Source organism: Trachemys scripta, chromosome 10 (genome assembly GCF_013100865.1).
Source record: "Trachemys scripta elegans isolate TJP31775 chromosome 10, CAS_Tse_1.0, whole genome shotgun sequence".
NCBI classification, from domain to species: Eukaryota; Metazoa; Chordata; order Testudines; family Emydidae; genus Trachemys; species Trachemys scripta.
The window spans coordinates 62,106,059-62,129,003 of NC_048307.1; the positions used below are offsets into that span (position 1 = coordinate 62,106,059).

The following is a 22,945-nucleotide window of genomic DNA, read 5'->3' on the forward strand; positions in this document are numbered from 1 at the left end:
AGGGCCTCTACGTAAAATCTCCCAAGCATGTTAAGAAGAACATGGGTTAGCACAGTTCAGCTTCTTGTAGCTAGTGGTTCCCCTCACCCTATACCTCCATCTCCTCTCCTGTTTTAGTGGGATGGTGGTTGCCAGTGTCTCTGACTATAAAAAACACCAAACCAGACAGCATAGATACTGCAAGCCTGCTGGGATTTATAGAGAGTTGCCAACCCTGCCACATCTCTCTGACTCCTAGGCGCAGGGGCAGCCAGAGGGTCTCTGTGTGCTGCTTCTACCCTGAGCGTCAACTCCGCAGCTCCCATTGGCCGGGAACTGCGGCCAATGGGAGCTGCGGGGGTGGAGCCTGCAGGCAGGGGCAGCATGCAGAGCCGCCTGGCTGCCCATGAGCCTAGCTGGACATTCCAGTTGCTTCCGGGAGCTGCCTGAGGTAAGCACTGCCCAGCTGGAGCCTGTTCCCCTCACCCCCACCCACACCCCTACCCCCTGCCCCAGCCCCTCACCCCCCTTGCACCTAAACTCCCTCCCAGAGCCTGCACCCCAGACCCCCTTCTGAACCCCAACCCTCTGTCCCAGCCCTGAGCCCCCTCCCTCACCAAGCTCCATCCCAGAGCCTGTACCCCAATCCCCTGCCCCAGGCTCAGCCCAGAGCCCTCTCCCACACTCCGAACCCCTCGGCCCCAGCCCAGAGCCCCCACCCCCTCCCACATGGCAGCACCCTCCACGAGCCCATGAAAGTGAGTTGAGGGTGGGGGAGAGTGAGCAACAGAGGGAGAGGAGATGGAGTGTGTGGGAGCGGGGTCTTGGAGAAGGTCCGGGGTAGGGGTGTTTGGGTTTGTGCAATTAGACAGTTAGCAGCCCTCTTACCTAGCCCCTTCGTTCCCCTCCACAGTCTTTTGGTGGCATGGAATGAGTGCAGCAGGTACATGGTTTCTAGAAGACCAGCAGTTTACTTCCGTGGAGTTTGTGGCCTGACAAGTATGGAAGCAGCTTCTTATGCTCTCTTTCTCTAGTCCAGTCCTAACAAAGAGAACAGTAGCCATTCGAAGTAATTGCTAAATTGTGGAAAGAGCTGTCAGTATAATTTCATATAGATGTGGTAAGCAGAATTATTACAGCTCTTCTTCACTTTTCTTGCTGAACCATTGTGTAGTGTTGCTGTTGTGGGTTCTGATCATCAGACAGTTGTCTTCTATGCTTTGGTATCCATATTTATTGCCAAAAGCATATCACCTTTGCTCTGTGAGACCTCCTTATAGCACATTTATTTCTAATGAACATGTCACCATGAAGATATCGCCATAGGTTCCCGCCCACTATCCGACGTTAAAAGCAGCTAATATTTGCAATAATGCCTGCAAAAGTACAGGAATTGTCCCATTACTAGTTTGGGCAAACACAGTAGTAGTAACAGAATACAGAAATTCATCCATCATAACAAAAATGGAGTCTAGATGGATATGTAGTAGAAATTAGCACATAGGTAATGAAGAGATACTGGTGGGAAGCTGTGAAGAGGGTCTATTGTTAGAAACAGGTGAAGCTCTTGAAGGAAAATTTTGAATTCACTGACAAAGTTAGAAAAATATTCACATTATTGGGAAATGTCCAGGGACGGGGCATAGCTGAAGATGGGAAACCGCACGGAGTGATGTGGAAATCTGTATTCAACAAAGTGATAGACAAGCTGCATGCAGAGATTTACAAATGCCTTCACAATATCATGTTGTGCCATTTTGCTGCACTTTTTATTCCATGCTAAGATGTTAGAGGAAATTACACATTACAAAATACTGCTTGGCCAGTGTACACAGTAGTGATTCAGGCAATGAATATCTGATCCAGACTTGTGACAGATTCCTAGCAGATCAGAAAACCATGAAAAGCAGATAATTTTTTAGGCTGTATGCATTGTGTCTTATCAAAACAAGGAACATATTTTTCTGCAAACTATCCACAACTCTTTTGAGAACCCATGTCAATTTTTTATTTTCTGCCAGAAGTAGTCCTAGAACAATGACAGCATCTCTGTGTTTGCTTCTCTTTCTTAAAGAGTCTGGATTTATTGCAGGAGCCAGCTGCAAAGTCTGGATCCGAAATGCCCAAAGTTCAGGTTGTTCAGATCTGTGGCTTTTGTTTTGGTTCATGTCTAATCCAAACTAAATGTCCTTTTTGTTGTTGTTGTTTCTCTACAACATAAGGAATGTTCTTGCAAAATAAAACACTTTTTAATAAATAGTTGGAGTGTTTGTGTTTCGACAAAACACAGAAGAGCTGGATTCACTGCTTGTGAATTTACTCAGTTCACTCATACACTGTGGGCTCCTGATACAGGTACATCTGTCCAGAGTAGGGATTTAGTGCAGTCAAAAAGGTGAGTGAAGCCTGCCTGGGAGTGAGTAGTGCTAGACTGTAGGGTGATGCGCTGACTCTGCATCTATTCCAATCAGTCTCCAGTGACCTGGCTCTTACTGAGCACTATCCTAAATTCATAGCTGGCCTCCTCTAAAGAGTTGTGGGTATATGTGAATGTCTCTCAGCTCTACCATCCTAAAGCCTACCTACCATCCTAGTTGCCCTTCAGGCAATTTCCTGCCCTGAAGAATGAATGTCTTTTTTGTAATGCTTAATTCCTGTAAGTTGGGGGGGGGGGAGGGAGAAAGACATTCTGTTCTGTAGATGATATGGAATTTTAAAGTTCCAGTACTGTGGGCAGAGAGAGAGCACAAATCCTATCCCTGTGGACTGAGTAAAGAGACTGCAAGGATTTAAAAAATATTTTCATTGTATCATTCATCATAAATGATCCCAAAGATATTTTACGAACTGGATGGGCCAGATCCTGTCCCCCTTTGTGCTGCTTCAGTAAAGCAAAGAGGATGGAAAGCTGACTAACAGCTGACTGGGGATTCCCTCTGGATACAGGAATTCCCAAATGATTAAAGCTGGCATAGCCAGCTCTACATTATATGTTCTTGGCCCCATGCGTAATATAGTAGGCTCGTTGGGTGAATGGAAAGAGTGCCTTGAGCTTTGGCAACCTGTGGCCAGAAGAATGGTTAGAGTAGCTCCAAGGCTGCTCCATACTGCATCAGAGGTGACCTGGCCCCTTGCTATCCCCAGATTTGGGGAATTGCAATGGTGATATAATGCCTCCTTTGCTCCCTTCCTATCATGTCTTGCACTGAGCACAGCGCAGCCAGACCCAAAGATCTGTCTTTACATGTATACTATAAAACACTGAAATGCAGCCATCTCTAGGATGCAGGGCAGCAGTCAACCAATACAAAGTTTAGTGTACTATAGTTGAAGAAAGAGACATTTTAGAAAAGAACTCCTGAAAAAAGTCCTTTTCTCATTAAAAGAGCTGTGAGATTTTTAATCTCCCAGTAGAGAAGATAGTGTTTGGGGCTTAAGGTGTCATCCAAAATCATGTGGAAATTTAACACATTAAAATATGTGAAAACATGTCAAGCCTTAAACACACAAAAGCGATTAACAGTTGTGTGTTGAATCTCAGCCAATTTATACCTTGACAGTGAAACATCTGTTTTCCATCCAGTGTGTCTCAGAGCATTGGGGATATTTTTAAACCATACTGTGGTACCTAGGCACAAGGATGAAGGAGTACCACAAAAGCTTTAACAGAATTCCCATGCTGTACTAGATTTAATTCAAAACGTTCAGCCTTATTAATTCAAAATAGATTTTCTGTGTTTAATTCATATTGAAATGCAGTGACACCACCAAGCAAGGGCAGAAATAATCAACTACCAGAACATACTGCTGAACTCACATTGCAGGCCAATCGTAATTCCAGCAGATATGTAACCTTTCCTTTAGGGTAACAGAAGTTCTGTGGAGTGCTTTCTTCTCCTTCCTTTTGAAAAAGAATATAGCACCAGCCTGGCTGAGGTGCAGCTGCAGGCATGTGATACCAGTGCTAACAGCAAAACATTAATGCAGCTTTCTGCACTGAGGATTAAACAACTGGAATTCTAAGAAGGCAGAGCCAAATCATGAAGTCCTTATGCAGTCATTACTCATTGCTGCCCACAGCATGTAACAAATTGGAGAATTTTCATACTAAGCATACCGAGTCTGATCCCTAGCTGGTATAAATTTGGCAAGTTTTATTGAAGTCAATGAAGCTATGCTGATTTACACGGGCTAAAAATCTGACCCACAGTCTCTAGTATACTAATTTATTGGAGCTTTTAGTTTATAGAAAAGCAAGTGAAAATTAAAAACTCGTGCTGTACGATAGTCATCATTGACAACAGATAACACCCAGCTACTGTCCAGTTAACTGTTATTTTTTAATCTAAGTATGGGAAGGAAAATGGTGGTATCTCATTTATCACTAGGTGGCAACTATTGGCAAATGTTGACTTTCTAATGGCAACTATTATAGCTGTCTTAAATTGTGTTTCTAATATCAGCATTTGAAAAAAACCATGTAAATAATTAAAAATACAAATATCTTTGCATCCATGACAGATTATTGAGGTGATACAAGCAGCTCTACTGGCAGAAGTACAAAGAAGTATGAAAACCTTGAAAAAGACATCAATCAGCAATCAACCAGTGACCGTGGTAGACAATGGAAATGGTGAGGTGCAGACACTGGCAAAAACTGAGCAGACAGAGCAGATGGTGAAATGCATTAAAAACATTCCCTTGCCGAGTAAGTGCAAAATTTATTGGCATATTCTTTCATCACAACTTTTTCTAGTACTTAAACCATGTTAAGAATATGAGTTCATAATATATTATTTCTCTACAAGACAAGACAAGTGCCCTGTTTCTGACCTACCAGCCTATCAATTTTCTCATACAATTGTCAGGTATTCAAAGGACATCCACATTCTATTATTATCATATTTAAGTAATGAACATTAAAGAAGAAAAGATGAGGATTGTTTTTGTTAAAATGTTTTTAATAGTTAATCTGATTGAAAACAAGTGAAGTAAGTGTGTTTGGAGATAAAATCAGTATATTACAAATTTGAAATGAAGAGATTTTAAAATTTATCATTTTTCAATGAGAATAGGCTTATACTATACTAAAAAATTAATTGCTTAAACTTTATAACTTTGTAATGTGATATGGAATCTTTTCTTTTTTAGCACTAGAGCCTATACAATAAGCAATCAAATGAATTTTACAGTTGGATCATTTCATTTTACAACAAACTTAATCGTTGTAACTTTATAATGGTACTAATGTTTATGGTAGGAAAAGATTGAATCTGAATTTATGTTATGAAGTGATATCCATTTTTTTAGCCCATTAGCTGAGTCTTGAAATTAAGTGACCTAAATTTTAGATCTAATCTTATTAGTGAGCCTTCTCTGAGGAAGCTAATTTATAATCTCATTGAGTGTGTGTTTCTGTCATGAAAATTTGTTACCAATCTACTTATTCCAGGACACTAAAAATGATCAGTGATGCATGTTTCAGGTCACAAAGAAAAATTACATCTTGGACTGTTGTATTAATACAAAAATGCTAAAGCTTTGAATAATTATCACTTATGAAGTTATATTTTGCTTACACTGGAGTTCTTTTTAATCCTTTTATCCTTAAGAGGTTGGGGACAGAATAATTTATGAAAGTCCCAGCCCTAAAGTTCAGATCTGGATTTGGATCCAAAGTTCCTTAGAATCTGGGGTTTTGACTTGGTCCGTTACAGAGAAGCTATCTGGGAATTTTAGATCTGCATTGAGACTTCTGCAGATTCAAGAATGTTTAGAAGTTGGACTTTGGTTCAAGTCCTTGGCTATTTTAGCAGGTGAAAATACATTTTTATTATATAAATTGTGACAGAAAAGATGATTACAAAATATAGTTGTGTTTTTCACGAATTAAGGTGAAGTCATAGTGATAATTCCTAGGGACTAAGGCCCAGATTTTTAAAGGTGTATATATAGATGTTTCTGTGCTCAGCGTCTCATGCTTAAGTCTCATTTTCAAAAGGGATTTAGGCATTTAGATGTCTAAATCCCACTATCAATGACATTTAGGCTCCTAAGTGCCTAAATCACTTTTGAAATGAGATTTTTGAAAATGAGCCACCTTAATACCTCAAAATATCTGGACCTAAGTCACACCAAGTCATAATTTAAGTGGACAAATTGTGTCAAGAACAAATCGTGTCAAACCAACCTGATAGCTTTCTTTGACAGGGTAACAAGCCTTGTGGATGGGGGGAAGCAGTAGATGTGGTATATCTTGACTTTAGTAAGGCTTTTGATACTGTCTCATAAACAAACTAGGGAAATACAACCAAATGGAGCTACTATAAGGTGGGTGCATAACTGGTTGGAAAATCGTTCCCAGAGAGTAATTATCAGTGGTTCACAGTCACGCTGAAAGGGCATAATGAGTAGGGTCCCACAGGGATTGGTTCTGGGTCTGGTTCTGTTCAATAGCTTCATCAGTGATTTAGATAATGGCATAGAGAGTACACTTATAAAGTTTGTGGACGATACCAAGCTGAGAGGGGTTGCAAGTGCTTTGGAGGATAGGATTAAAATTCAAAATGATCTCGACAAACTGGAGAAATGGTCTGAGGTAAATAGGATGAAATTCAGTAAGGACAAATGCAAAGTACTCCACTTAGGAAGGAACAGTCAGTTCAAAATGGGAAATGGCTGCCTAGAAAGGAGTACTGCGGAAAGGGATCTGGGGGTCATAGTGTATCACAAGCTAAATATGAGTTAACAGTGTAACACTGTTGCAAAAAAAGCAAACCTCATTCTGGGATGTATTAGAAGGAGTGTTCTAAGCAAGACATGAGAAGTAATTCTTCCGCTCTACTCCGCGCTGATTAGGCCTCAATTGGAGTATTGTGTCCAGTTTCGGGTGCCACATTTCAGGAAAGATGTGGACAAATTGGAGAAGGTCCAGAGAAGAGCAACAAAAATGATTAAAGGTCTAGAAAACATGACCTATGAGGGAAGATTGAAAAAATTGCGTTTGTTTAGTCTGGAGAAGAGACGACTGAGAGGGGACATGATAACAGTTTTCAAGGACATAAAGGGTTGTTACAAGGAGGAGGCAGAAAAATTGTTCTTCTTAACCTATAAGGATCGGACAAGAAGCAATGGGCTTAAATTGCAGCAAGGGCGGTTTAGGTTGGACATTAGGAAAAACTTCATAACTGTCAGGGTAGTTAAGCACTCGAATACATTGCCTAGGGAGGTTGTGGAATCTCCATTGGGGATTTTTAAGGGCAGGTTGGACAAACACCTGTCAGGGATGGTGTAGATAATACTTAGTCCTGCCTTGAGTTCAGAGGTCTGGACTAGATGACCTCTCGAGGTCCCTTCCAGTTCTGTGATTCTATGGAGTTACTCTGAATGTACACTGGTATAACTGAGTAGAATTTGGCTCATGGCATGTTTGGTTGGTTATGACTGTGTTTTGTTTTTATCCATGTTACATACAGGTTAGTCAACAAAACTCAGTTGAGGAACTAAGTTACTAAAATGTTGGAAGGACATAAACAATTACATATGTTAATGAGCCTAGTATTTATATTTACTGTATATTGGATGGGATATAGTCTTTTTTCACAACATCTAGTATAGACTGTGAGCTTGTATTATTCTGAATAAAAGGATATGGTATGAAATAATATCAGTTTTGCAGCCATTTAAAGTATTATGGAGAAACTGTGAACACACAAAGGAAGGGGAAGAGCTGTTTGAAGTTGTACATTATAACAGTACACAACATATTAATCTACTGTTTATTCTCTTTTTCCATTTAGATTTTTGCTAATTGTATTATATTGACATAATATGCATGATGTAGCACAAATATATTTCTAATAGTCAGCAAGGCAGTCAGGCTGTGTATACATTATAAAACTAACTGTTTTTGTGTATTATACACTCTCCTGTCAAAGGTTTTTCTTAGAATATTGTTATAAACAAATCTTTTAGAACATATGGGCTAGCCAGTGCTGTTGCTAGAAGTTTATTAAACTGATCTAAGAGTAAGTCCACATGCTGTATAAATTCCATTTTTAACCATCCATTTGATAAAGCACTTCTTCTCACTTCTCATTTTATGGATTGTAGTGTACTTTTCAGGTTGTATGACATCAAGGTAAGTGCTAAATATTGTCTCAAGACTTTAACCCATAATTCAAGGTTAGGAAAATGCACTGTGAAGCAAGTATATGAGTTTTAGCTGCCATTATCATTGTATTGTGTTTTTGGTTTATTGTGATTAACAACAAAGGTCCAAATCCTGAAATATTTAACCTGTTTTTACTCAGCAGATGCTCACTAAAGTCAGTTGAGCCTTTTTTTTTTTTTTTTAGAGGCTGAGATTTGAGTTTAGGGTTTGACCAGAGGGTAGTATTACATTTTAAGATTATAGCTTATTATACAGGCTGAAAGATTTGTCTCCTGAACTTTGTGGATATAAATGATAATATTTAGACATCTAACTATTTATTACACTTATTAATAATTAGAAATGTCATCACTTTTGCCTGCAATTAAATGCAGGCACAATTATTTGTTGCCTGGGCAAAGAAGTCATGTAACATATTGTTTTGAAAAATAATTCTGAAGAATTAATAAAAGAAGTGATTCCAGTAATGCACCCCCGGGAAAGAGAGAGCTGGTCTTTTTCTCTGCCAGAACCCAATAGGTTTTGTATGTGTGTGTGTGTGTGTGTGTGTGTGTGTGTTGTTTGCTTGTTTGTTTGTTGCTTTATCAAAAGGACTCTCCTTCCCTAAATGGCCATGAGGAAAGAATATGAAAACAGGGATAACGCTTTCTTATGTTAGGCTGAGGGTTATTCAGTTGGGGCCTGATCCAAAACCTGTTGAAATTAATTGGAATCTTTCCACTGATTTTGGTGGGCTTTGTCTCAGTCCTTTAGTAAAGCAGGGGTCTTCTCATAAGTTTTCTTACATGCCTCACACTTCTGTAACCAAAGATGTATTTTTAGTTTTAAGCCTTCTAGCCTCTTTCCTAAACAAAGTGAAAGAATCCCAGAGTCATTTCTCAAGCAGATCTCCACTGTGGTACTGTATTGCTCTGCCAGGCCAGTCAAGAGCAATAGCTCTAAAAAGTTGTCAAATAGTTTAGCTATTCTCCTGTGAGACCATGGGCAAGTCTTGTAGCTTCTTTGTGACTCCGTTCCCCAGCTGTACACTGGGATAATAGTATTTCTCTACCTCACAGGGGTATTATGATGGTAGATACATTAAAAATTGTGGGCATTCAGACACCAGAGTGATATGGGGGGGCTGATATAAATGGGTAGATGCGTCATGTTATTCTAAAAAATGTACATAATTGATGAAGTGATGCAAATATTGAAGAAGTGCTGTATGATGTTAAATGGTAGCATGGGCTTTATTCCTAAATATTTAACATTATTATTGACTGACTTCATTTTACTCTGTCTCTGTAGCAGAGAAGGCTATCATTTAATGGTTAGTGAATGCTTTAAATATGCAAAAATGCATATAAATCACACTGTAAAGGTTAGCTTGCAATAACTTCTGTTTTTGTAGTCTGAAATTCCTGATTTAAGAAAGTGTTATTGGTTCAAGTTTTCAAATATATTTAAAAGCTGTTTGCTATAACATTGTTTGCATGTAGTTTGAATCTCTTCCCTCCCTTAGGTAGAAAAATTGGTTCTTGGTGAAAGGAAGAGTTTGCTGGTAAACATATCATTATGAAATTAATAGTGGGGTTTGAATTTTAAAGTTGCTTAAACTGCTGTTTAATAAAAATGAAACAGATACACAAACCTTTTAAATAATCACCTTTGTTACATAAATAATCTTCAAAGACTCATCTACACAATGAACTAATATAGCAATATGTTTTATTAAAACAGAGAATCATATTCAGACAGTAATGGTGTATCAATGAAAAGCACAACATAAAAGCTTCTATTCAACAGAAGAGTTCAGGGGCCTTCTGCAGCAGAAGGTCTTAGAACAGACTTCCACTGCCTGCTGAGTTTTTCAGAAGGAAATCTGTCTGGTTGTGGAAACCATTTAAGATGTACTTTATACACTCCTCCCTGTGCGTTCTGTGACAATGTCTTTATCTGTAGCAAATGAATCCTCTCTACCCCCTGTGATGTCTTGCTTCCTGATTAAGAAGGTGCGGATAGTGTGTGGTGTGGAGGGGTGGCTGTGGAATTATTTTTCAAAGATCCTTCTGGTTGTCAGCCAGGTATCTGTTCACATTTGGCCAAATACCCCTCTGTGGCTTTTTGTTGTTTTTTAATACCCAGGGTCAAATTCTGCTCTGACTTAGGCACTATTTGTGCCCATTAACTTCACTGGGATTGCATGGGTTTTAAATCAGAACTTGGCCTTGGTCTGTTGATTTGCTGAGGGTATCATCTTCATTCTGTTATTTACTGTTAGTGATATTAATGTAATGTGTATGGATGGGTAAAATATTCTTGCAGAACCCTAAACTCTGATGGTATTTGAACATTGTTCTCTCAGGAATCAAGCCATCCTTTATCCCTAGATGCAGCATCAACACCAGACTCCACATTTGGATAACCCCCACACCACATTTGCCCTTGAGGCTGATTTGTTCCAAGTCTGCATCTGGGTCTATGCTCATTCCATAAGCAATATACTTTTCCTGAATCCTTTTCTCTGTTGGCTGGGTTCCAGACCCAGCAAAAAGATGTACATTGACCAAAATCTGGGTCAAAAACATAGGTTTTTGAGGATCAACAGTATGTGCTGCTTACTCTTTAGAACATATTTAAATCACACAAAAGAATAAAAAGAAAACAAATGTCTGGCAGAGACTAAAATGGGACTGACGAGTGCTTTTCAGTTCTGACAAAGTTTCTAAAGGAATAGCAAGCAACGAGTGAAGAGTTTGTATTTTGTTCTTGTTTTTCCTATTTGTGAAACTGACAAGAAGACAAATTTCCCCTTTTCCCTTTTTATATGTAAATATTTCTGCAAGGCCCAAGCTATGTCCTATACATACAGCTTTAAAGATTTCATTGCCTTAGAGCAACTAGTAGTCCTCATTGCTCCTTTCTCAAAGTAGTTCCATTTTTCAAGAGAATTGAGATTGATTGTCTTCATGTTGGCATATGAAGATCTAGAGTATATCATCATCCCATCTCCCAGGTGTGTGCATTGACACAGGCAGATGAGAATGTGAAGGCAACAGCTTTATGAGCAGCAGCATGAATGGGTAGCACTGAGGCAGTGCTAAAGCCCATTCTTCATTAACCCAAGTGTTTCCCCAGCCTTATTCAATGGGGTGGATGCTGCTTTGTGTCAAAATCCTGTTTACAGAATGCACAGAGCAAAAAGGCTGGTTCTAGTCAAAGCTAAGAGACTCCTCACACTTCTATAATGCTGAAAGATGAATTGGTCCAACACTGTCAAGAGGCAGGTGTGTGTTGTAAAATAAATAAGTAAATGATGATGATATGAATAATTCTTTGCATTTCTAGAGCTCCTTTCACCCAAGGATATCACAAAATTTACCAAATGAAATGATGCGTTAAGCCTCCCAACATCGCGGTGAACAGGAGAGTAACTGTGTAGTGCACAGGAGCCCCAAAGCACAATGTCAAAACAGGCCTCTTGCCATTCCCTGACCCTATCCACTCTTGAAATGTTCATCCAAACCAGCCCAATGCAACTCCTGAGCCAGCTGTTATCACCTCTGGCATTCCAGCTGGACTGGCTTCTGGGTCCCTCCTCTCCTCTTCCTCCATTCTTTCTCTTGCATCTGGGCTCCCGCTCATCCCCAGCAAACAGTTTCTCTTCTCCCAGTCCCATGTCCCTGTAATCTCACCTTCCTTCCTCCTGCTTCCAGTCTTCCTTTGTTGCCTCTTATTCCTAACTTTCTCCAGAGGCCATCCCCACTCCCAGTCCAAAAATATGTTCCTGTCTTCCATGCTTTTCTCTATTCCAGACTTTGTTGCTTGTTCTCATGCTGGGGAAGGGCCCTGATGGCCTGAATATTTACACTGCTTTGCTCTTCACCACTATTTGGTTCAGCCACCTCAAAGCTTTTTGGGTCTCTCAGGGAACATATGTCACTTCCACTGGCTACTCAGCAGTTAAATGGTGATAGTGAGTAGCTGCAGAGGCTCTGAGCCATGGAGACTTTTGGAGAGGAAGGAGGTACAATGCTAAATGTCTGTAGCAATGGACTTGTGGACCAGACCTTAGTCTTGGGGCACAGTCCCTGTATTCCTGTAATTGCTGGGGCTGTGATTCTCCCTGGCCCTTGGGAGGTGGGGGGGGAGAAGGGGGAGTAGGGAAGGCATGCTCTCTCCTGGTGCCCTTTTCCCCTCCCCCATACTCCCATGCCAGGACAGGAACTGATTGATCAGAACAATGAGATAAGACAAGGAACATATGGAGCAAGACGTCAGATGGGGAAATGAGAACAACACTGTAGGTGGAGGCAAGATTATGCAGGGCCTTGGAAGTGAGGTTGGTGAGCTTGAATTTATTAAGAAACATCAAGTCAGTGATCGGAGTCAAAATTGGGAAAATAGGGTTAGAGTTGTGGGAGAGGAAAATGACACTAAATATAGGATGAACTGGAGAGATGAGGATAGAAGAGTACCATATTCAAGGTGAAAGATAAAGGCATGGAATAGGACTTCAGTACTTGGGACAGTGAGAAAACAGTGGATTTTGGTTCTACTTCAAAAGTAAGTATGGGGAAGGAGATGACAGGAGAGCCAGGGATAACACTGAGGTTGAGAAACTTTGAGATAGGAAGGATAGGAAAGTTGTCAATGCTAATAGAGGAGAAATGCAAAGAGGAATTTGACAAAAAGATAAATTCCATTTTAGAGAGACTGAGCCTAGATGGTGGTAAGATGTCCAAGAAGAAAAGCAGCTGGAAATGTGAGGCTGCGCAAAGAGTGGAGAAATCAGAGGTAGGAAGCATGTTTAAAGATTATGCACATAGAAATTGTTTTAGAATCCATCAGGGAAAATAAGGTCAAAGTGAAAAAAGTATAGAAGAAGAAAATAGTATTTGTGCACATTTTGTGTGACTATATGCTTTTTCCGGGTGTATTCAGAATTTTGACTCTGATCCTGCTCCCATGGAAATCAAGGGCAAACTCTCATTTATTTCTAGAGCTGATTAGAAAAAATTAGCACTTTTCAGTTGGAAAATGTAGTTCTGTCAAAACTGTAACGTTTCATAAAATTATGTTAATTTTCCCAGAATTTTGTTTTGGAGTAAAAAACAAGGGAATAAGTTACAACAGTGTTGAAACATCCCGTTTCAGTATTTTTGGAATGAAGCTTTTTGATTTTTCTAAAATGGCCTTTAAAAAATTACATCACATAAAGAGTCAAAATTGAAACTAGACACTTGTATTTGATCAAACAGAAATGTTTCAACTGCACTGAAATGAATTTTTTTTAAATTTTCTTTTGTGTAGAATTTCAATTTTTTTTTTGTTTGGTTTGTTCTGAATTGGAAAGAAATTGTCTGCAAAATGGAATTTCTGTTCCCCAGCCAGGTCTGTTAATTTCATTAGAAGCAGCAATGCACTCTGCAGAAGCAGAATGACATGCACACAGTTATAGACCCTGGTTTGAAAATGTGACCCCTTACACAAGTTCATGGATAACAGAATAATTTTAAAATACTGTAGGCCCTTGGTTTTTTTACTTCTCAGAGTCAAACCATTGTTTGGTTTGTTTTAAATCTTGACATTGACAATTATTATCTGATGGACAGCATCACAAAGCTATTAGAAATGATTGCATAATCCACATCAACATATCACCACTGTTAATGAGAATGGTATTCATTGGTATTTTATTTTATATCCCTCTAACAGCAAACTAATGAGTTAAGCATTCTGTTTGATGAATGGAGTTTGAATATAAGCCACTGACAGCAATTTGCTTTGTCCTGTACTGAATATTCATTAAAATGAGTATATTTTATAGTAGTTTCATATTACAAATATTTCCAGTAAAAGAATACAAATCAATTTTATTTTTTAGTATCTAACCTGCGGCTTAACTCTGCCACTATATCATCTCATATATATATTCAATTAAAATTGTACTTTGATCCAATATTCTTTAATATTAGTGGTCAACTATTAAAGGAAGCAAGCTTGAAGACCAATTGTAAAACTACAGCTTATTTCATTCCTTGCTCCATATATTTTACCAGAGAAGTCCTTAATGTAACAGAAATCAGATTTGGTGTGTATTTGAAACAGAAATCAGATTGTACAGGCGCCACCTCAGACTTCTCCAAAACATTAGAAGAGATAGGATTCCACCAGGACATAGTTCAAGAAAACAGTAAGGAAGCCATACATTTTAAATAAAGCTGCATAGTATTTGCTGTTGCAGAAGGCTTTTATCTGGAGCAGCTTAATAACCTTGGCAGATTTTGGGAGCTGTTTTTACATCATTCTATGAAAAATATATACATAGTGTTTGTGTATACGTATCCCTAGCTATCTGCATGAATAGTTAAAGTGTAACAAAGTAATGAGCAAATTATAAAGTATTAATTATTATGTTATGTTCTGTCAGGTCAACTTTATCATTCATCAGTCATAATTGCATTCATTTTATTTACTACAAGAGGTATGCTTCCTGATGGTGTGTGTATGTACAGTTCAGTTTTATAACAAATAGGGTTCCATTTGTATTTTAAATTATAAAACATTTTTATTATCCTCAGTTGTATATTGCCCCAGATGAATGAAAGATTGAAAAATGAGATAAAGATGATTATTTCTGGAAGTCCCACCAAACTTCAGTGTCACAGGAAATGGTGATGTACTGAAAAGGATGTTAATACCTACATTTTTACCCTTCCAGGGTCTGACCTAACCTCTTCCACCCTCTGATCCCAGCTGGAAGGCCCACTTTACCTAGGGAAGGAAACCAATAGAATTTGATGTATGGCCCAGATACCTGAAACAAATGACTAATAAGTAGTGCCTCCACTAGAAATGGTAAAGAAACATAGCTAAGATTATGAAAAACCTAACATGTAAACAGAAAGAGATGTTTAAAGCTTTACATACAAAGAGACACATAAAAGAAGTGGATATTTGTAAATCTAAGAACCAACCCTACCCTCCCTCCCCCCAAATATTGCAGTTGGAAGGGATCCTTACCCATATACCTCTGCTTTCCTCAAAACTCACCTTATCTAAGGAGGGAGACAAAAAAAATGTCATATATGGCCCAGACCCTTTAAACCAGGGCCTGATAAGTAGCACAACCCCTAAAAATGATAAAGAACTACAGCTAAAATGTAAGAGAGAGAGAGAGATTTTTAAATATATGCAGTGAGATGTGTTACAGGAAAAATGATCTAATGTAAACTAAAGAGCCCCAGGATCTTTTAGTTAGAGAGGGTCCTGATCCAAGCCTCTGGGCCGCCCTTAGTCCATCCTCGCTTAGGGCAGGAAACCACTATAATTTGGTACCTGGCCAAGAACCCCTAAGCCGGAAGCCTGATATGTAGAGCCACCCCTAGAATGATGAAATACAGCTAAAAACATGAGAACAACTAAATGTAAAAAGAAAGACAGCTGTTTTAAAATATGTACAAAGAGATGGGTTAAAGGAACTAGATGTTTGTAAATCTAAATGTTAACTAAACACAATAATATGTTTTCCCACTTGTATATATAGAGGACCCTGATCCTAGCCCCCTATTATCCCAGCATCCTGATCAACTTGCAATAAGCACTAATAGGATTTATTATATGCCCCCAGTTGCCTAAGCCAGTGCCTTAAATGGTCGCGCCACCCCTAGGAATAAAAAAAGAACTTCAGCAAAACCCAGGAAAAGTATAAGAAAAGCTAAAATGTAAAAAGAGAGCAAGACAGATGTTCTAAAATGTGTGCAAAAAGAGTGGTTAAATGAGGGGGAAACAGTTTGTAAATCTAAGTGTTGACTAAAAACACAGCAACATGTTTTCCCTTATGCCTAATTGGAAAAAAAATTGTAAAATAGTTAGGTATTTATAATGATACCTAATAATTGTGATATCAGTTACATAGTTTCCTTACACATTTGTTCTTAGATAGCAAATATTAGGCTTTTTATTTAAAGGTAAAAGAATTGTTGATATCCTTGCATTTGTATTAAGAGGGAGCAAACACAGATAGTAAGGGAATACAGTAGAGCTGTAGTTTTGAAGCCTATTGTGGCTTGTATTTTTGTACAAGTTTTGTCAGTGATTTTTAGAAATTGGTTCATCCTATTTGGCCCATCTTTCCTCAATTGTTAATCTAATATAGGCAAATAGGTCACTCCATTTCTCTTAAATCTTTTATGTTGGTTCTGTGTTTTTAAAACTAAAGTGATTCTAAATCTAATTCTAATCAAGAGACGGGGGACTGCAGGGGATGACAGGTGGCTCCAGGCTGGGAAGGGGCATCTCAATAGTTCATACTGCCATTCCTATGGCAGCTGGTGCGCTGTGCACCAACACTCCTGCCCAGTTACCGGTGCCCAGTCTCATTCTCCACCCTAGTGGCTGGTGCCCTGTCTGCTCTCCTGCCCTCCAATCCATGTGTTGTGTCCTCCACCCTTGTAGCTGACGCACATGCTCTTTGTGCCCCTCCCTCAGGTTCGGTGTCTCCACCACGACCCATGATGTCTGGATGGTAGGTCCAGGCTGGGCTGGGGAGTCCTACCTGCCATCTGGTCACCGGCCTGCTCACATGTGCGATGGACTAGTGGCCGCTCCAGTCCCTCCTCCACAGAGGTGGAACATAGCTGGGTCCTGCTCTGCTCTCACCTCCACAAGATATTGTGGGAGCAGAAAACATTGGGGGGTTGGGGAGGGAGAAACATAGATCTGCTCTCCCCAATATGTCCATTGTGGGGGCACTAGCCTCCACTGGTTCCACTATCTCTGTACAGGAAAGCTGTCATGAGGTTGCAGCTCTCCATTGTAACACAGATACCTGAAAATAGTTTTTGTAAGACAAAGAGAATAGGTGATAATGACTGAAATACTAGTACAGGGGTAGGTAACCTATGGCACGTGTGCCGAAGGCGGCACACGAGCTGATTTTCAGTGGCACTCACACTGCCCAGGTCCTGGCCACCGGTCCGGGGGGCTCTGCATTTTAATTTAATTTTAAATGAAGCTTCTTAAACATTTTAAAAACCTTATTTACTTTACATACAACAATAGTTTAGTTATATATTATAGACTTATAGAAAGAGACCTTCTAAAAATGTTAAAATGTATTACTGGCACACAAAACCTTAAATTAGAGTGAATAAATGAAGACTCGGCACACCACTTCTGAAAGGTTGCTGACCCCTGAACTAGTAGGAAGGCTGCACAGATATGGTGGGAGACCTCTCCCTCCCTTCCTCACTCTTTATACAAAGCTTTGATAAGATTAATGCCTTCTAGTAGCTGTCTTTGTGGAAAAGTTAAGGCATATGCCCTTTTTACTTAATAAAAAAGCTTTTCCAGTTTATAATCCACAACATTGTTTTAGAAAACAATATATGTGCAGGAAAACGCACACCCAGAGCCCATGTGAAAACAAGGCAATCCAACACAGAACATTAAACAGACACACACAGAGAAGCACAGAAGGTCACTTTCAGACACGCATCGGTAGTGCTTACACACATTCACGGGACTTCAGAGAAACCAAACTAAAAGTCATGATAGCCCACCATGCATACTTGAAAAGTCTGCATAGATTATTGTGCATGCATAAAGTACATGCACAGACATGACACAAAGTATACCAGGACACCAGGCCTCTATTCAGTCATCTGAACCATCCAGTTAATTAAAACAGACCCAGGCACATTGTTATGGGGTTGAAGAATTGAGAAAACCATTAGTCAGCATTGAACAGGGAAGTGTTTTGCCCTAGCTACTTTGGTTTTTTTGTTCCAACAACTTAATCTAGAGCAGGGGTCGGCAACGTTCGGCACACGGCTCACCAGGGTAAGCATCCTGGCAGGCTGGGCCAGTTTTATTTACCTGCTGACGCGGAAGGTTCGGCCGATCGCGGCCCCCACTGGCTGTGGTTTGCCGTCCCGGGCCAATGGGGGCGGCGACAAGCGGTGCGGGCGAGCGATGTGCTGGCCGCGGCTTCTCGCCACCCCCATTGGCCCATGACGGCAAACCGCGGCCAGTGGGAACCGCGATCGGCCGAACCTGCCGCGTCAGCAGGTAAATAAAACTGGCCCGGCCTGCCAGGGTGCTTATGCTGGTGGGCCGCGTGCCGAACGTTGCCGACCCCTGATCTAGAGCATGAGGAGTGTTAGAACACAGGGCAAAGCCTGATGACTAGGGGCCTGTAACATACTGGATCCCAACCTCATTACCGCTGATAGCAAGAGGGAAATACTATGAAAACCCCAAAACTTATAGCACCATGATCCTTCAAGCTGAAACTGATTAACGTACAAAAATGTTAGTAAAGTCGTTACTAGTGAATCTCTCATGCTCTCCCTTTGAATAATAAGCCAACAGTATAAAGCACCACTTCACATAGTCACAGGGACTCTCCTGACTATATACCTACACCCCATACACAAACACACATGGTCCTTGCCAGAGGAGCAGATACCATTGTTTTGATAATATACATATAAAATCATGTATATATTTATATATGAAACTAAATGTGCAAATGTCTTAATCTCACCTCTTCACTTTTTGACACCTGGCCCCATCCCAGTGTGACTAAACTGGAAGGTCCTCCTTATGTAAGGGGGAAACCAATGGACTTTTTAAGTGCTGTGCCTGGTTAAGAAAGTGTTGCACAGTCATTGTGTTGCTTGATAAGGCATGTGGATTAAAGATGGAAAAGCCTAAGAGGCAGTTGAATCTGCCCTTGCTCCTCTCCCCTCCCCCCCAAGTCAAGTAGCTCATGAAGAGATGTTACACAGGCGAAATTGCTGGGGGCTGAGGAAACACCCATTCTGCAGACACAACCAGGGCTTGAAACCTCAGAACCTGTCTTGAGAGACACGAAACTGTGATAATTGATGATGAAAATGATCACAAGGGCAGTGCAGAGGAGGAGCATGACAACAATCCTTGGACCCAGCATTGTCTGAGAAACCAGACAGGAGAACCCTACAGTTCAAATGTCAAGGTGTACGGAGACAAGTTACAGGTAAGTTGTACATAAGAATGTTTTAATGGGTTGAAGTTAAAGGTGTGGGTGCTGGGATAAGAATTGATCATAGATCAATTGACTGAGGAGTTTAGCTCATAATCAAAAGGATGGTGGATCAAGACTATCCAGAGGGCAAAAAAATTTAAGCCATGAGATAAAGAAGTCTCCTGATGCAAAAATAAAGGTTTTAAAGCATGTTATAAAAACTAAAATGTTGATTTTTTATTTTAAATCTCTCAACAGCTGAGCAGTGGTTCTTCAGAGGCTTTGGAGAATCTGGACACTGACAGACTTAAAGGCACAAATGGATTAGGCCTGCCCTGCTTTCACCAGATCTGAAAGCAGATGCTCATCAGGATGCTGAGAGAGAGAGAGGAAGCTAATTTTACAGACATGTACTATCTAACTTTGAGGAAGGAATTTGGTATTGAACCAGTGCTGGTCCATAACCTTAGAACTATTGTCTGCAATTGTACAAGCTGCTGTGCATGGACGCATTAAGCACTGTCTGAGAGAGATGTTTGAGGATTGTTAAGATTGTGTCATAGATGCCCTCGGGCAGTGCAGTCATGATGGTGTGAACTGGTCTTCAGAGGACTGGACTTTATTTATCAACCATAAAATCAAAGACATTTGTGCTAATTTGTGCATGGGAAGTGATTTAAATATTGTCATTGCACTTTCATCCAGGAAAATTTAAGTCAAGAGGTGGAGTTGGTGAATCAAGTGGCAAATGCAGGGGCCCCAGACTGTTGCATAAAATAACCAGAAGTTGGATATACTTAATGCGGAATGTTGGCCATGTTCTTCATACACAAAATTACAAAAGACTATTTAAACAAAAAAGATCTGTTTGCAGAAAAACACAAGTTAGAGAGTGGTGAGAGGACAAAACTGCTAATATAAAAATTAATGGTTGTGAATAAAATGGCAATTGAAAAATGGCTCTGTGAAGTGTGTTTTATGGAACACCCCATTGAGAGAACTACTTGGCCCCTTGTCATGCAATCTTATCAAAGCATAGCCCTGACACCTACAGCATCCTTTGCAGGGCCTGGTGTGCCCCTATCAGCACACCATTTAAACAAACATTACACATCAGGATACAAGCAGATGTAGGAAAGTCCTGGCTGTAAAGTGAATGGAATGCTTACGTGCCCCAGACGCTTGTTGAATGGCTTAATTACCCATGTTTGTAGTACACTTAGTGCCGTATATGTATCTTCTCAGTTTTATCAAAATCTTCCTTGAGACTTTAATCATTAGTGCAATATAACTTTAAAATAGCATTCTAGGAAGGCCATTTTAATTGTAATAACTCATAACCATAACATAAAATCATTAATTCTTTACATCAAATGAGTGCTATATTTATTGGACTTAATAGCAGTACATTCATTTAATTATATGTGTATGAATTTGTTTGTGTGTGTATATGTGTGTGTGTACAGATGGTTATATATTTTTATCTAACTGGTAATGTGCAGTGTTTGTTTTAAGGTGTGTGCTGCTAGTACATATTACCTTTAGCTTCATTTTGTTAACATTTCTAGAGTGGGCACCACTTATTAGTCACTGGTTTAGTTTATTTGGGTCATATAGCAAATACTATTTGTTTACCTCTCTAGATAAGATGGAGCATCTAGTTAGGGGTTGAGGTGGATGTGGTTAAGTCAGATCCTGAAGGAGGAGGGTTTAAGTCGTATCATTTCAGATATATCATCAGTTCCTGTGCATTACCATTTCTGTGACATTGAGGTAAGGCTGGATTTTGGATGTCATCATCCTTATCAACAATCTCAGCTTACATAAACTAGGGGCAATATACTACTATCCCATTGCAATAGTCTCAGGATGGAAATCCTGTTGCCTGGTATTCCATAAACATATCAATACTTATGAACTTAAAATTCCTTTATTGTGCACTATTAAAATATTAATTCACGATGCCATACAAGGCATACTTCAGTTCTGTTTGTGCCATGAGGAAAAATAAACTCTCATCACATTTCAGCCCATTACTAATTTATTTATCAGTATTTGTAACTATGTGTCTAAGCACCTTATAGATATCAATTAGTTAAGCCTTACAACATGACTGGGAGATAAAGAAATATTATTATCCCAGTTTTGCATTTAGGGAAGGTGCAGGACAAAGAGTCATGCAGGTCACACAGGAAGTCTTTAATAAAGTACAAAATACAACCTAGATCTTCTGACCCCATTTGCTTTAACCCTAAGGGTATTTTCCTATCTTTTTCTCCTTCTGCCTTTATCCTATCCATCTTTCTCCATCTCTCCCTTTGTTTTCTCCCTAGCTTTGTCCATACATTTAATTCTTAATTACATCATAGAATTTGGAGGGGACAAGTGCTCTCCCATCGATTTAACATGTCTTCACCAGACCCACTAAATCGACACTCACTGCATCGATTGCAGCAGTGCCGATCTACTGGTAAGTGTAGACCTGCCCTCAATGTCTGGATACTTCAACGTCTTCCATTTAGAGCCTCCTCAGAAACTCTTCTCTTCACTGCTCACAGACTAATGGGCCTTTATGCTTGCCTGAGTTTCACCCTCTCATTATTAGGCATTCATTGCTGCCTCTTCTACTCACAAAAAAACCTAGGATCACTAAAAACCTGTGGAAGTAGATTTATTTCCAGTCATTCCCCACACTAAATCAAGAATTTGTTCTTACTTCTTTGCTTCTATTTGAATTTCTCCCTCTGCAACATTTCTGATACAGTTTCTTCTGTTCGTTACCTCATCCATGGTCAGTATAAACTTTCCTCGGATGCTTCACCTTGGCCTCTCATATAGCATTTTGACTGTATTATTTTTTTTCCTTTTCAGTGTGATGTGAAACAAGTAATTTACATATTATCCATTGGGACTTAAAATATTTTAAAAAATATTTATTTTATGGTAAAAAGCAACAGAGGGTACTGTGGCACCTTTGAGACTAACAGAAGTACTGGGAGCATAAGCTTTCGTGGGTAAGAACCTCACTTCTTCAGATGCAAGTTATTTTATGGTGTAATTTATGTACAGTTGTTTTAATTGAATGTAGATCACACCACATGACTCATCTAGAAATGTACTTCCATCATGAAATTGCAGCATGCCCATAGATCCTTCTAACTCACACAAGAGAAGAAAATAAAATTCAACTAACTACAGCCTGAAATTAAACAGACACTTAAATACAATAATTACTAGGCAATAAGGCAAGTAACATGTTTTTACACAGTACCGTCTGTCAGAAGGGCCTTGAAATTTCTGCTTGAAAATGAAAGATGTGTTACAGACATTTGTAATTCTCCCATGTTTAAAATTCTTTCTTTGAATTTAAGGAAAAGTAGATTTAAAAAAATCATATTTAGTTATTTAGATTTGACTTTAAAAATTAACTCCCATGCAAATGTGAGTACCCTGATGGTAATCCTCTAGCAGCACAAATACAAATAAACTAACTCCACCAACCATCAATAATCAAACAGAGTCAACCATTTACCTCAGCCAGCAAACATGGAAAATCTCCAAAAAAGCCTTTCACACACACCCCCCCAACAGAATCGGGAAGATACCTTCATTCTTCCCCAAAATCACTGTCAAACAAACATTGAGCCATCATGTGAAGGCAATACAGACCATCAGCACATAGAAATGGCCCTGTCCATGAAACTGATATTATGTTTCAGAAGACTAGAGTAGGTGTTCAGCTTTGCACACACTTCTGCCTCTCCATGCATTTTTTAAAAGGTTCAGTACAAGAGTAT

At 39.6% G+C, this 22,945-nt stretch overlaps 1 protein-coding gene across 1 annotated transcript in view; it reads left to right on the forward strand.

The window, feature by feature from the left end:
* Window positions 1–22,945, forward strand: part of WDR72 (WD repeat domain 72) — a 187,541-nt gene that overhangs the window by 110,696 nt on the left and 53,900 nt on the right. The window contains exon 18 of the mRNA XM_034784930.1: window positions 4,501–4,687. Within this exon, the coding sequence (XP_034640821.1) occupies window positions 4,501–4,687 (187 nt within the window). The remainder of the gene's footprint in view (window positions 1–4,500; window positions 4,688–22,945) is intronic.